At 36.8% G+C, this 15,815-nt stretch overlaps 1 protein-coding gene across 1 annotated transcript; it reads right to left on the bottom strand.

Moving 5' to 3' along the window:
* Positions 1–340: 340 nt before the first annotated feature.
* On the bottom strand, positions 341–13,462 carry LOC114478516 (syndecan-2-B-like). Its single transcript, XM_028471625.1, has 5 exons — positions 13,195–13,462; positions 5,276–5,408; positions 4,122–4,333; positions 3,763–4,048; positions 341–2,612 (listed from the first exon to the last, which is right to left on the bottom strand). Exons 1-5 carry the CDS (start codon positions 13,252–13,254, stop codon positions 2,449–2,451), a joined length of 855 nt encoding a protein of 284 aa, XP_028327426.1. The 5' UTR covers positions 13,255–13,462; the 3' UTR covers positions 341–2,448.
* Positions 13,463–15,815: the final 2,353 nt, after the last annotated feature.

Below are 15,815 nucleotides of genomic sequence, written 5' to 3'. Positions count from 1 at the left end.
CGATCTAAAAAAAGTTGGGATCCACTGCACTAAATAGTGTTCCTTTCCACTTATTTACAAAATAAGATTATCTAAAATGTGTGTTATCACTCATTCATTCCATCATTATGCTCTATATGTGTTTTTAAATCGTTTTCTAAGCAAAACGGAGTCGGACAAAGTGGGTACTTGGATTGAAAAACAAGAGAAAGGAGGTACGTGAGCCAAAAAAGGTTGAGAACCACAGGTCTAAACTATGGAAAACATCCAATATGCTTAGAAACAAAGACGGTGTCAGAGGAAAAAAGGAGAATTTCCAGAGCAGTAAACTGAACATGATTTACCAACATTGACGCTTTAGTTCATTCATATTCAACTTTAATTAAAAAATAGAAATAAAAATGTAAATACAGCTTTAAAGATATCAAACATGACTTTTCTTTAACTTTACGCAAAACAATCCAGAATATTGAAAACTGCTTTGAAACATGCATCCAACATAAATTAGTATGAAACAGTGTGCAGCAGGCACAGAGGTTGTATGTATTGTGGGTGAAAAACTCTACATATGAATAAAAGTATATTACATATAAATTATTATGCAGATATAAAAGTACCCTTAGATTTCAGAAATCACTTATTATCTTGTTAGCAGGTGCAAAGATGTAGCTTTCCCCCCTTAGGAAGGAAACATGTCTGTGTCGGCTGCGTTTCCTTGACAAAAGTAGATAAACACCACGACAAATCCAGAAGTACATTATTATGCATTATGTAATGTAAGACACGGCGGAATCAAGGCCAGCATAAAATGTAACATTAGTTTGACGTTAGTGTGCAGATCTTCCCACTTTAACCCCAGGTTTAGGTAGTTTGCATTCAGACAACCTGAATAATGTTTAGAGCTGTACTTTCTACTGTGGCAAACACCAAGTACTTTAATAATAAATGTCTCATTGTCTCAGTAAGGGAGTAACAAGTATGGATCAACAAAATTTAGATCACAAAGCTGAACATGTACAATAACTACAATTTATATAACAATTACGCAAAGTCAAAACGATTTGAAATCCATTTTATTTTGGTAAACAGCTGAGGGGAGGGAAACACTTTGATTTCTCATTGTTCTGAATGAATCGTGGATGTCACAGAAAATAAAAATCACAGAAGAGGAAATTAGATTTGACCTAGAATAGATATACTGGATATAATGATTTATTTTAAATAAAGTTGGTTTATATTGTTTTACTAAATACTAAAATTAAAGCCTCTTCTTTTATTTTGGAACTTAAAAAAAAGCATAGGTATCTTTGGTTGCCAGGCAGAAATAAAAGCCTGAAAACAGCCACATGTTGTAAACTTTTAAAGTTTTCATGAAGAGATTTAATCGCAAAATAAGGTTGTGAGTTTGAAAGCACTAACCTAGCAGCTTGAACGACCCCTGAATAAACACAGTTGCTGTCCTTTTAAAGCGTGGCGGACAGTAAAGAGAGGAATGTGCTTTGGCTGGCATCACATATCATTGGTCACTTCTACAGTTTCTGGATCATAGTCTTTACCATTCGCTCCTCCTGTCACACATGCCTGCAGCACTGAGCACTCACCATGGGAAGGGGGGGACTGATAACTATATCATTGTTCAATGAAGCACGCCTCGAGGTATCTCAGCAAGGCTTTCATTGTAAGACCACACAAACCGAAAAAAAAAATCTCTTTAAAATGGCTTACACAAATATAATCTCTAAACATAAAAAAAAAAAACATTCAGAAAATGCTACTAAAACAACTTTTCATAAGAAAAATAATGCACAGTTATATTTGGTCAGTTCTATAACAGTCAAATATCTGAGAAAAAAACTAAAACAACAAAACATATTTGTACCTGCAGAGTAACCAAAAATATTTCACACCAATACTGGGCAGTACTCGAATAGAAGACAAAACTCTCATAACAAAAATAATTCTTTCAGCAAAGAAGCTCCCAGTAAACTGAAATGTAACAAAGCATGAGAAGCAGAGAAAGTCTGACCTCTTTAAAGAGGAAAAGTGTTTGATCTCTCCGTTTTCCTTCTTGTGCTTATTTATCTGGAGATCCACTGAAAAAAATAAACATAATAATAATAATAGGGCTTCCACGCATGTACCGTAATACAACCAGCACAGGAAATGACAGGTTTAAGGCACGATGTCATGAGAAGTTTAAAGCTGTCATGCATTCAAACATTAATATATAAAGATTTTATATCATATCTCCTCTCTTATTAAAACCAAAAGGACATGAATTAGTCCATTATGTAATATTAAGGCCTTTTTTAATACACTGAGAAGATGAAAAGAGAAACTAAACAACAGAGGATCAAATAGAAATGATGAAGAGAAGGAGTAAAGAAGCCTTTAGAGAGCAGTCATCATGAGAATCCGTTTGAAGTCCCAAATGGCAGGATTTAGCTTCCACTGTCGATGATGGTCATTTTAGGCATAGAACTCCTTGGTCGGGGCTTTCTGATATGCTGTTGATGTGAGTTTGGTATCTCCCAGATCGTAGCTGCCCTCGTCCTTCTTCTTCATGCGGTATGCGAGGAGGAGGAGGAGGAAAACCGCACAGAGGAAGCCAACGACCCCACACGCAATCACCGCTGGGGAGGGAAAGGTTTCAAATATGAAATATACAACATGTATCATAGTGCTGTCATCAAAAATATAGAAATAACTTGTGATGCACTGAAATTGTAAAAACGCAAGCAAACACCAGTCAGCGCGCACCCTTGTCTGGAAACGGGCCAACTTGTTGCAGAGCGTCTGTATTTCTATACATCTGGGTACGACCGTGGCTCAGTAGTGAAGTGGGTCTTCAAATAACAGAAGTGTTGGGGATTCCAATCTAGCCAAGTCCTTGTCATTGTGTCCTTGGGCAACTTATCCATGTTGCCTAGTTTTAATGTGATGTGTGAGTGAGTGTTACTGGTGGTCAGAGGCAGTGATGGCGCACTATGGCAGCCTCGCTTGTGTCAGTCTGTGGCTAAAATAGTAGCTTACCACCACTGTGTGTAGAATTAAAGAATAATGCACATCAATTTAAAGCGTTCTGAGTGTCTAAATAGTAACAGTGTCTAAAGCGTTTTCTGAGCAGAGGTGACTGAGCACAAAAGTGTGTTTTATGTTCCTGTGTCACTGAAACACTGTGGTCACGTGTAGCCTCCGTCCACACAAACCTCTACACGGCAGCCCACATGGCACGAGATCCTCTGGATTTTATCACAACTGTACTTGGTCCGCGTTAGAGAGATCATTACTTGGACGGGATTAAAATGAAACCAGAGCACACATGAAATAACCCACTCTGCAATCAAAGCACAGGGAGCTCTGTGTGCATCTCCAAGAACATGCTTGGATAATAAATAAAGTTAAGAAGATGATTATCATCAAGAACTTCAATGTACTTTGTGTGAACATATTATATGTGGCTATTTTACAGCAGCTCAATCAGTTATAAGGATATAAATTAATATTTAATGTATGAGTGGGGACAAGTTAAACATTCTATTTTATATTGTGCATTATTGGAACATCAGTGCTAAATAAATATGCTCATATTTTTTTAATTGATGTATTCTTTGAAGCATTAATATTAATTTATATCTATTTAATTCTATTGAGGTTAGTACATATTCAGAGCCATCATTTGCATAATAATTTCTTTCGGTGTTTCATTTTGGGTGCATCCCTAGAAATAACAACAATGACTGAACCACAATAAAGCATTGAAACTCTAATATTAGTCCATACCTGCCAACACCTCCGTCCTTTCCCACAGGTTCTCTGAGGTCACGTCCTTCTCGTGTGCCATGTTTAATAACCTGCCCCCCTGCTCGGCTCTCGTCTCGATGTCATTATCCACTTGCTTGATCAGGATTTCCTCTTTGGTTGGTGCAACGTTCCACCTGTCCAGGCTGTTGTCAGCGTTAGGCTCCAGAGTCACAGAAGCAGTAGTGGTTTTCCTGGAGGGCGTGACAGCAGTGCTGGGGCGGGGTTTCTGTGTGGTGGGCTCAGCTTTGGGGATGATAACAGACACCTGGGAGAAACAGTAGCAGGACTCCATCAATATAAGACATCTTATGGAAACCTTGACGAGAAGTAGGACTTACCTTGTCTTCGTTTGCATCAGGTGAGATGACTGCTGTGGTCACAGCGTCCTTCACCTTGTTTGTGGTTTCCTGGGTGACTACTGCAGTCGTGTGTATGATGTGAGTAGAGACTGTGGTTGGCTGCGGCTGAAGAGGCTGCATTTCTTCAGTGCTCTTTGAGATGTTCAGGAACCTGTAAAGGTGCTCATCTTTTTCAGCCAAGTCAATTATTCCTATGGAAACAACGAGAGAAGGAAGTGAACTCAAGGATTTTTATTGGTTTAATTGTTACTTTATTAGAAAAGCTGATTTAAGAATTACAAAACATTTTGGCCCAAAATGTTAGTGGAACTAAAAAATCAAATCACAATTGTGTGTTTTTTTTTTAATGATTTGTAGATTTAGGGGTATTCTATGCAAGCAAGTTTAAAACCGCCAGCTTAAATATGCATTTTCCAGATTGAGATTCATATATTTCTAATTTACCAGAAATGTTCCAGTAAAAATGTAAAAACCTGAAGGCTCTATGTATTTCATCAGTAACAACCCAACAGACACATTGTTAAAAAAGAAAAAGGGCTTCTCCTGTTCCAAAAGGAATTAAAATGTCTAACATTAATGTTTACCTTTGCCTCAGACTTTTAATAGTTACATCATCTTTGTTTGGAGATTGAACCTAATTATTGTTCAGGTGCCAAAAATAGTGATTCCGACATTTGTAGTATATTCAGAAAAGTGTATCTCATTTCTTTGGAGGTTTAATGTAGGCTTGTACACAAAGCAAACGAATGGGGGAAAAAAATCATTAAAAAAACAAAAACCAACGTATGATGATACAATTCAGGATTTATGAGGCATAATAAAAACTGTGTAAAGTTTCAACATACAGTATAACTCAATATGAAGCCAAAGGTGAGTCATTCAAAGATAGTAAAACTCACCTGACTGACTTTTCCTCCCCTGAGGACAAACATCTGGTAGCTCAGAGCTTTATTACTGCTTATATGTCACCTGATAGTATCACTATTAAATAATACTGATACCTATTCTTTGCACAACAAATATAAAGAGTTACGTTACGTCCACAGTGAAACATGATTTCACTTATTCCAAAAAACGGTTACATTGCCTGTTAATAAACAGAGAACATTCAAACCAACAAACTCATTCTTTACCATAGTCTCCTGATCCTGAGCCAGAGCCATCGTTTTCAGCATCTTCATCATCTATCGGCAGGTCACCTGACGTGTGTCCTTCTAAGTACAGATCATCTGTTGTAGCAAAGGTTGTCTGAGAGGTGACAAAGTGCTGCGAAAAAAACAGAAACAACGGTAAAGATTAAAGAATAAGCATTTTCACAACAAAAACGCAGACATATGGATCTCATGTATAATTTAGGACCAACTAAAAATGTGGTTGCTTCTTCCTCTAACAACCATCAATGTGTGTACACTAGTCTGTAGTGCAGAGTGTAAACAGTGGAGAAGCTGCTTTCTTGTTGTGGCAGCAATTTGTGATACTTCACAGAGACAGACATGAGATCTAAGCGTGTCTGAGAGGAAGAGGATGGGGGGGGGGGGGACAACACACAAGTGGACACACCAGGAAAAGACTGCAGTTCAGCAACAAAAACTTCCTTTAAACCCAAACTTAGCACAGAGACACTTGATGACAACTAAAGGCTGGTGTTGTCTCTTCATTTAAAGCCCAGTAAAACAAATATCTCAGTTCAATGATCTACACATTAATAACAAGAGTAACATGATAAAGACTTGAAAACTGAAACAACAGTATTTCACAGAGGCTCCAAGGTGTTTTTAATAAGACAAATAGACACATACGCACACAGAGCAGGATGAATATGGCCCATTGAGAGTCAAAGTATGTCTGGTATGTATACTATGCTTCCACTAACACAGGTGGTGAGAGGGAGAAGAGAGGCAGGAGGGAGACAGGAACAGCTCTGTGAGCTCCTGCTCTAACAGGTGCTGAGGACTACAGAGAGGACACGAGGTGTAGTGTACCACTATAAACAAGAAATACTAAGGGTGTCCTGATCCGATATTGACATCGGTCCGATATCGGCCAGAAAATGAATATCTGATTTTATCGGACTGCATTTAAAATCTCCGATATACATTATATTAACTCAACTGTAGAATACTGTAGATATTATGTTGAAGGTTAAAATGTATGTAACCAATTGGTTAATAATAAATGAGTCAGTTTTTCTCATACTTACTGTTGCTGACTATTGTTCTCTGTTTGAGTAACATCACTTGATCAAGCCTTTTATAACATTCCACACTACAAAATAAGTCATAAAAGTATGTATGATCCGTGCTGATATCGTATCGAATCGGGATTGGCAATACTCCAGACTGCAATATCGGTATCGTATCGGAAGTGAAAAAGTTGCATTGGATTATTAGTAAGGAAATATAAACTTTCAAACATTGTACAGACTAATTCATAAAATGACCAAAATGGAAGGGAAATACCTTTATTTTGGTGAATGCACATTGGACAAGTAGCAATGAGCTGGCCCATTTAAGGAAAATTAATGAAAATGCAACACTTGTGGCCATACCAGCCTGTCATTGCCCAATCTGGTTAGATCTCTGAAGCTAAGCAAGTCTGGGCCTGGTTAGTAGTTGGATGGGAGAACACTGAGAATTTCAGGTGCCATAGTGGGGGACAGTCGCTCCAGTGGTATCTGTCATCGTGTCCTTGGGCAAGGCACTTCATCCACATTGCCTAGTATGAACGTAGCGAGTGAGTGTTGGTGGTGGTCAGAGGCACTGATGGCGCACTATGGCTGCCTTGCTTCCGTCAGTCTGCCCCAGGGCAGCTGTGGCTACAATAGTAGCTTACAACCACTAAGTGTGGAGTGAAAGATTAATGCCTTAATTATGTAAAGCGCTATGAGTGTCTATGATAAAGCTCTGAATAAAATCCAATGCATTATTATTATTATTACTATGCACTATTTGTCTCAATGCTCCCACCACTCATAGACCTAAGGGAGTTAAACTAAGGACAAGCGAACATCTCCACCGTACCTGCGACAGTCAGCCGATCACACAGAGAAAGTAAACACACTACATGAAACTCTCTGAGGGAGGGGGACGGAGTTTGGGTGGGACTTTGGTGCAGAGCTGAGTTTGTGTGAGAGACAAACAGTGCAGCAGAAGTGAAAGCAGCGACTCCTACAACATGTAACATAAGCTTTAAAATGAAATGATTTGGTTATTAGAGGTATTAGCCAGGCCTGTGGAGCATGTTTGCAAACCAACAGAAAGAAAGTGTGATTATTCGCAGATGATGTGTTGATTTTTTTGACCCAACCCTTGAGATCTCTACCAGCATTAATGTTGTTTCTGGGAAAATTTAGTCAATTGTCAGGCTACAAGCTAAATGTTCAAAAAACCCAGATTTTGGCTTTAAATTTCGATCCACCAGGGCATCTTATAAATAAATATGGCTTGAAGTGTGAAAAATCAATTAAGTATTTAGGAATTCACCTCACTCAAGATATTACAAAATTGTTTGAAGCTAATTATACCCCTCTTAGTTTAAAATTAAAGTCAGACATCTCCAGATGGAACCTCATACCCTTCCTTAGTCTAACTTCAAGGATTGACTCAATCAAAATGGTTATTCTGCCTCGTCTACTATATCTCTTTCAGACTCTACCAATTGAAGTAAATGATCAGTTTATTGAGTGGGATAAATTAATTTTGCGCTATATTTGGATGGGTAAGAAACCAAGGATAAGATACAAAACGATGCAATTGTCAAAAGAAGAAGGATGTATGGCGCTCCCAATTTTAAGGGATTACTATTATGCAGCACAGTTAAGACCACTAGTGTGTCTTTCTGATCCACAATTTAGAGCAAGATGGAAAGAAATAGAAGAGGTGGAATTCACAGGGCCCCCACCACAAGCTGTAATAGCTGATGATGGATTGATGAATAACTTTTATGATAAAGACAACCCTTGGATAAAAGTAACTCTGAAAATATGGCGGAAAATGATAATCAAACATAACCTGAAGGATGCAGAGAAAGTATTACGGTGGTGTGCATATGACACAGAATTTATACCAAACAGAACAGATTCCACTTTTAAAATTTGGAGAAATTCTGGGGTAACAGCTTACTGCTGTTTAATACAGAAGGGGGTTGTTAAAAGTTTTGATATGTGCAAGAGAGAATATAAATGGGAGAATAAAATTTGTTTAGATATTTACAGATACGACATCGGTTGAATGAGATCATGGCGGGGGGATCAGGGAAATTAGACAGCGATATACTAAGTGTTTTTGTGACGACTTATGTGTCTGGGAGTGGACGTGGAATAATATCCAGAATATACAAAAGCTTACAGAGCTCCTCAAACCTAAACACCCTGCATGTTAAAAGTAAATGGGAAAGGGAAGGAGGTTTGCCGATATCTGAAGAACAATGGGGGAATATTTGTAAATTGCAATGGAAAACAAGTAATTCACACAGCTGGAAGGAATTTGGGTGGAAAAATATCATCAGATTTTTTATTACCCCTTTCCAAAAGAGATATCAAGGTGTTGGTACAGATTGTTGGAGGTTGTGTGGTTAAACTGAAGCCAATCATTCCCATGTGTTTTGGAGTTGCCCAAAACTTGCAACTTTTTGGCGAGAGGTTCATGAAAGTCTAGAAACTGTATTTCAAATAACTATTCCTTTTGATGTCTTCACACTGTATTTGGGAGGCATGGAACGGCATACACAATTTGCGGCAGTCAAATATTTAATGAGAATACTGCTTGTGGGAGGGAAGAAGGCCAAAACTAAGAAGTGGTTACAACCGGATGCACCAACAATTGACGATTGGTATAAAATTATTTATGACATCTACATTATGGAAAGATTGACCTTTTCTATTAAAGTGCAATCGGAGAAATTTCAAAGATGGTGGTCAAAGTGGGTTGGGTACATTGGCCCTCGGAGGCCAGACTTGATTTGATGACCCACCTATAGAATATAAAACTTACTGGACTATTCAATAGAAATGTGAGTATATACTTATAAATGGACGAGTGAAGGTGACAGCTTTTTGTTCTTGTTCATTTATTTTACTTTATTTTATTTTACTTTTGGGTTCTGAAATGTATACATTTGTTTAAAATGTTTTTGAAAATGAGAGGAAGGAGTGGCTGAAGTTTCAACTTGAGGAACCACATCTTGCACTGTTGGGTTATTTGTATATATGTGTATACAGATATATGTTGTGCTGTAATGTTTGGAAATTGGTAAGATGTTGGACCATGTAAGATCTTCCTGTTTAAAAAAAAAAAAATTATAAAAAAAAAAAAAAAAAGAAAGAAAGTGTGGACACATTTTGGTTTTTATGACATTGTCAGACTTCCATAGTTTCTCCAGGCAAAGACGAGCACATCTCACAAAGCCATCATATAATATAATTTTTTTCCATCATAATCTGCCTTGACTACCATCAAAGTGTGACTAAACTAAATCTGTGACTAACACACACACCGTGTCAAACGTATTTCACTAAAAACAGGTTTGATGGGGACCTCACGTGACACTGACTGGAAAGTGAAAACTAAATCTAACACATAAGACGTCCACAAGCTACTTGAATGAGCCATGGCATCAAATAATAAATAACACACTTGACAAAAATGACCAAGCCAACAGAAATGTTTTTTACATCATCCAAACATATATAGTATTACTGTAATAACACTAATTAGTTTAGCTATCCAAACACAAATTCCATTAATGTTCATTTCATACATAATTTGTGGGTCACCAGAATAAAACTTTAGGTCTAAATGGGTTATTTTGAAAATTAATTAACGCCAGGTGTCAACAAAATGGAAATTAAATCTCTAAAGAGTGCAAAATGTACTCTTTAGAGACGTAGAAAATGAACATAGACATAGAAAATGGAATCACTTCTATTCACAGCCGATGTCTTTGAACAGTATTCTATTAGGGTTAGTTGTATAGTGCCACGCTTTATTGCCGTACACATACTTTACTTGTGTTTTAACTAGTTTTGTTTAGAGTTGTACTTTGCCATATATAGCACATGAATTTGTTAAATCGCATGACTGTGAGAAGCTTTGTAACGTAACTGGAAAAGATGACAAAGGTTACAGACATCTGTAAAACACATACCGTACACAGTGTACACACCATATGCAACTATCTGGGACCCCAGTGCTTTGTTACGGTGAAGAGAGTTTACTGGAAGCAGCTGGATCACAGTTATGGAGAAAAGAAAAACATCAAGAAATATGATACAGGGAGGGGGGTGTTTAACAATTACCACATCTAGCTATCAGCACGTCTATATTTTTGTTCCTGTGACGTTGGAGAGTTAAATTATTCTCAAATGTGCTGGAAGTCAAGGGGACTACGGTCTGGTCAGGATTTAAGCTGGTTGTGTAATAGCTAAAGCACATAGCAGAGCTGTCATCTCCATGGTTGGAGAAGTACACAGCGCTGGAGGGGGAGGGGTATGTTTACCTAAAGAGGCGAGTCATAAAATGTTTGACCTCTCAATGCCAAGTGTATATTTGGTTAACAGCTGTTTTGTAACAGTCTCCAACGCTAAAGAAAGTTAACGTGACGAAAACATGGGAGCTAGTAAGATTGTAACATAAATACCAACAAATGTCCCACGAGTTGGAACAATGTCTACTTTGGTTTAGATACGATGATGCAACAATGATTTTGAGACCATAGTAATTTGAAACCCTGGTCTAAGCCTGAAGAGCTATTGTATCATTTAGCAAAACTTCCTCATGTACACATGTAGTTAACTGTTATGTAGTGAACATCTGCATTGGAGAAGTAACAATGTAAGAGAACAAGCTTGGCTGTGGATTTAATCATTTTTACTGTATTAGTTGTATTTATAAAACAACAGTGAAGATTATTTGGAGACATGCTGAGATTGGATAATAAACACACAACACAGCAATGGAAAACCTTCATTTAACCAAACTATGAGACACTCCAAGGTTGTCTCTTCATACATGGACCAATGTTGAACCAAAGATGATTAAAAAAAAACTTCTTTGTGAAAGTTGTTGTAGAGATCACACTGGTGTCGTCAGCAAGAAATGGATAACCAGTTTGTTTACAGCTTACAATATACTGCGTCTTACATATATTATTAGTAAGACCGGAAAGCTGCTGGAGACTATATATTTTTCCATCAGATAAAGACATAAAGTAGGCCTCAGATAAATGTAAAAGTTAAAATTCGAGCTCTAAAGTTTGATTTTATCTCCAGTGTGAACAGTTTGTTTATTGACATTGTCTGAAAATTGCAGTGATTTCTTGCATTTGCCTCCAAAAACTCTACCTAAGTGACTTCCAAACACATTTCTGGGGGTTTTCAGACTAAAAGTTGTGGCAAAATAATGGTGGATATTTATTTTGGGGTTTACACTGAAAGATCTGAATAAGATCGAGGTGATATTACAGGGAATCACTGTCCTTGTCTGGCAAAGAAACACAAAAGGATCACAATAAGAATGAAGTAAAAAACACTTCTTTGCATCTGTTTATGAGTCTCCACGTCCCACAATGCAATGTGTGAGATTTCAACCTTTTAATGATCTTTGATTTATTGATCGATGAGACATAAACTTAATCTTTATTTGATTTTTTTTTTAAAGGAGCGTCTCCAGCAACTTTAGGGAACCCTTTAATAAGCATCTGAAACATTATGGTGTGTGTCACCCACTTCCTGGCATGTGCGGCTGAATGGAAAAGTGTATGTATTGCACACAGCTCCATGCTTGCCTGGACAAGCCCAGTGGGACTCACTGTGAGTCATCTATCCATAAAATGACACAAATACGAGCTCACGCAGAGCCCGTTTCAACATCCATCCATCCATCAGATCATGTGAGCAACATCAGCAAATGACGAAAACCCTAATTCCTCATCCCCACAACCCTCAGACAGAGACGGTCAGTTACAACCCAGCAATTTAGGACTGAGGTCCAGGAAGTGAAGACAGATCAAAGCATGTGTACATTAGATGATTATCCAATTAGAGTCTTACCTTCATTTATTTATTTTTCAATTTAGTATTCCTAAATGACGGCATTTACGAGTTACTACTATAAGAATGATTCCTCTCTTTCTTATATATTCATTTATTTAACTCTTTAGCCGCCTGTGGCCAGTTTATACCTCCTCTTTAGATGGTGTCAAACATTTTTGTTTGCTCACAATTCAAAGTCTACTGTATAAATGTCATTCTTATATATAAAGAGGTGCTTATTCTTCCTTAGAAACAAGCAAACAAAAAACAAAGATAAACCCTGAAATCATGATGAGTAGAAGAGCCTGTCATTTCCAGGTGTTTTTCAGGTCTGACACACACACACACACACACACACACACACACACACACACACACACACACACACACACACACACACACACACACACACACACACACACACACACACAGTTTCCAATGATAAAAAGCTGTGAGATCAAACTTGGGAAATGATCTGGATCTGTTTATCCTGTCTGAATATTCCTTATATCTCATACCAGTGTCATTATTCCATCTCAGGACTTACACATAGCTGAAAGTGAGGCCAGGTCCAGGGTTTAAATGCCAGACCAGTGAGCTAGAGTCTGGACTAGAGTCTGTGTCTCTGTAACAAACTTTACCAAGGCCTTATATATCATTCTAAATGTTTAGTCTCCCTCAAACACAACTGTGTTCATATTTAATTTTCTTGTTTATCACTTAGAGATTAAAGTTAACTTTAATCTCTAATAGAGTCAGAAGAAGAAGAAGAAAACAAACAAACAAACAACTGACACAGACATAACAAGGACGACTTAAATAAAGGACATTAAAACGTTAGTGTTCAGAGCAGGTTGGAGAGAAAAAAAGAAGATTTAAATGAACAGAAAATTAACGTTAAATGTTTGGAAAGACATCCTATAGAAAAGGCGATGTTAAATCAGAAAAAGTTAGTTTTGATACCGTAGTCGTTAGTTTGAATGACGTACATATTAAAAGGTGAGGTGAATAATAGCTACTCACTTTTTCACTGAAGAGTCCAGTCGACATCCCGACGAGGAACAAGAACCACACATTCCTCATTTTAGCTGACAAAAAACAGACCTAAACTCAATTTCACAATAGAGAAGAGTAAAGTTTTGGTTTGGTAGAGTAAGTTAAAATGACTTGGCGGAGAAAGGAGCTCAGTAAATGCCTGCTGGTTCGGGTTTCGGCTCGTCGCTCTTTGTTAAATCTCGGTCGCTCACGGCTGGAAAGAAGAAATGCTGGAAAGTTGTTTGGACTGGAGTGCAGCGTGGTTCAGCTCTGACGTCAGCACGCCGTGACGTAAAGTCCCCGGGGGGGCGGGGCTCAGGTGTGGGCGGAAGACAACGGTCCATATAAGGAATGAAAAGGAGGGACATTTTCCATACAAACACAATAAAAACTAACTTTTATTGTTCAACCGGAAGCAATCCATTTCAGGCGTCAAACCATCCTTACAAAGGAGACCAACATTGGGAAAAAAGAGAGACATGATGAAAACATGGACATAATTCAATGCCAAAGATTCATTAATTATTATATATATTTTTTATTATTCAGTGCAAATAGTTTATTTTCCATGCCAATCGTTAATTTCAATGCCATAGCTTTTTTTTTTCTGTTTGCAAAACTTTTTCAGTGCCAAGTTTTCATTATTAATACCAGAGCTGGGCAATATATCGTGATTCAAGATATATCAAGCAAAGGTGTAAAGAGTACTAATATAACCTACTCAAGTATAAGTACGGTTACTTAATTGAAATTGTACTCAAGTACAAGTAAAGTTATACTTAAAATACTCAAGTACAAGTAAAAAAGTAGCTCAATTAGTACTCAAAGTAAAAGGTATTAGTTACTCCCACCCCCCACATTTATTTCTGGTAATAAATCTTGCCGCGGTTCTCTTGCATACAGTAAAAATCTCTTGTATGAAAGTTACTGATTTAGAAATGTACCCATGAAAGCAACTGAATTACAGTAACATAAGTAGTAATCTGTTACTTTCACCTCTGATATCGAGTTTTCTATTTTGGCGATATAGAAAAAGACAAGATCGCCTTTATCAAGATATATTTATAATTTATAAACATGTTTTTACTTATACAATTTCACAGTACAAGTCACATCACACAAGTATTCATAGAACACAGTCAAACAGTGTCTTTCTTTACCTTTATTCCGTAATATTCTGAGATATACAGTATATTTTTATAGCTTATTTTGTATTAAAATATTCCTTTTAGGATTCGCTGCTTTTGTTACTTCACAGAACATTATGAAAAGCACAGTTAGATGTTTTACTGAGTGCATCCTAACCCAGACCTTCATCTAAACCAGCAACACTACAGAACTCACTCACATGTGCTGTCCCGTAGAGGGAAAAAAGCCAAAAGGCCACATATTGTGCAGCTGTCTGTTAATAAATGAGCCTTTTTGGTATTTCCCACCAGCAAATTTAACCCAGAACTGTCTTTCTGGTAAGACACTGAGTTAAATATTGAGATTAATATTGTATACCTCCATTTTGAGAAAAAATATTGAGATGTAAGTTTTGGTCCATATTGTCCAGCCCTAACTAATACCAAGTATTAAAGTCATCATTGTTGCTCCATGAAGACATATCCGATTGCATCTAATTTTAATGTCAAGTGGTACAAAAAAATTTAATAAGTAAATCAATGTAAATCTTAGATTTTCTACTACAAGTTTTAACCTGTAATCCCTGACATATAAGCATAACATCTAAATAAATGTAGTCTTGAGTATTTGTATTTTTTTAATCTTATTTTATCTGATTTTGATTCTTATTATTAAACCAAGATAGCTGTTTAGTTAATAAAACTAATATTTAAAAATGTAGCTGGAAGTTTACTTGCATTTCAAACTGTTATGGTTTACATTGAGAAACGCAAAGAAATTGTTGGCAACATCGTTAGAGGTTTGGCAAACTTCTGTTGCCGACGTTTAATTTAATGACGCTAAACCAACTTCATATAGGGGTTCAGAAGTTTTATATATATATGTACAAAAATGCATTTAAAAGAGTTTTAGATTATTTATATTGGAAGGCAATTGTTTATTCAATTCTTCAGAGGTGAGCTTTAAAACACATCTTTTTATAAGTAATATATTACTTACTTAAAATATGTGCACTCACATTTAAATGCTATGACATTCCTTTTGCACGTCAAATCTTAATTGGAAATAAAATTATTTCAGCAAAAATGATTTTGAAGACAAAATTTTGGTGCCACCAACTCTTAAGTCGGTGGCCAGTATGATTCTACTCATTCTATATTTACCTTTTATTAAGCTTTGTACATGTTATATATATATATATATTACTTATGCCCCCTCAAAAAAAAAAAAATAAAATAATACCAGCCGCCCATAAATTGTAGCAAAAGAATGTCACAAACACAATATTCTATAAGTCACTAAATTATACTACAACAGATTAGGTTATTGCAGTTTTACTGTAAACCTTGGGGTCAGGACCCCATGTGGAGTCGCCTGTAATTGAAATGGGGTTTAAATATCCAGTAATTGGTAAAAAAAAAAAAAAAAAAAAAAGGTTAAAGCAGACTAAAATTCTATTATTAATTTAAAAATGCTTATCA

Source organism: Gouania willdenowi, chromosome 16, assembly GCF_900634775.1.
Source record: "Gouania willdenowi chromosome 16, fGouWil2.1, whole genome shotgun sequence".
In the NCBI taxonomy this organism is placed as follows: Eukaryota; Metazoa; Chordata; class Actinopteri; order Blenniiformes; family Gobiesocidae; genus Gouania; species Gouania willdenowi.
The sequence above is the reverse complement of the archived record's forward strand: the minus strand, read 5'-3'. Positions and strand labels throughout refer to the sequence as shown.

What these genes read in the sequence shown, in the direction of transcription:
- LOC114478516 (XM_028471625.1), bottom strand. Translation starts at nt 13,254, where the DNA reads ATGAGGAATGTGTGGTTCTTGTTCCTCGTCGGGATGTCGACTGGACTC. An exon ending in CTGGACTCTTCAGTGAAAAA is followed by an intron (nt 5,409 to 13,194) that starts GTGAGTAGCTAT and finishes TTTTTTTCGCAG; the next exon opens with CACTTTGTCACCTCTCAGAC. An exon ending in CTCAGGATCAGGAGACTATG is followed by an intron (nt 4,334 to 5,275) that starts GTAAAGAATGAG and finishes TTGTTTCCATAG; the next exon opens with GAATAATTGACTTGGCTGAA.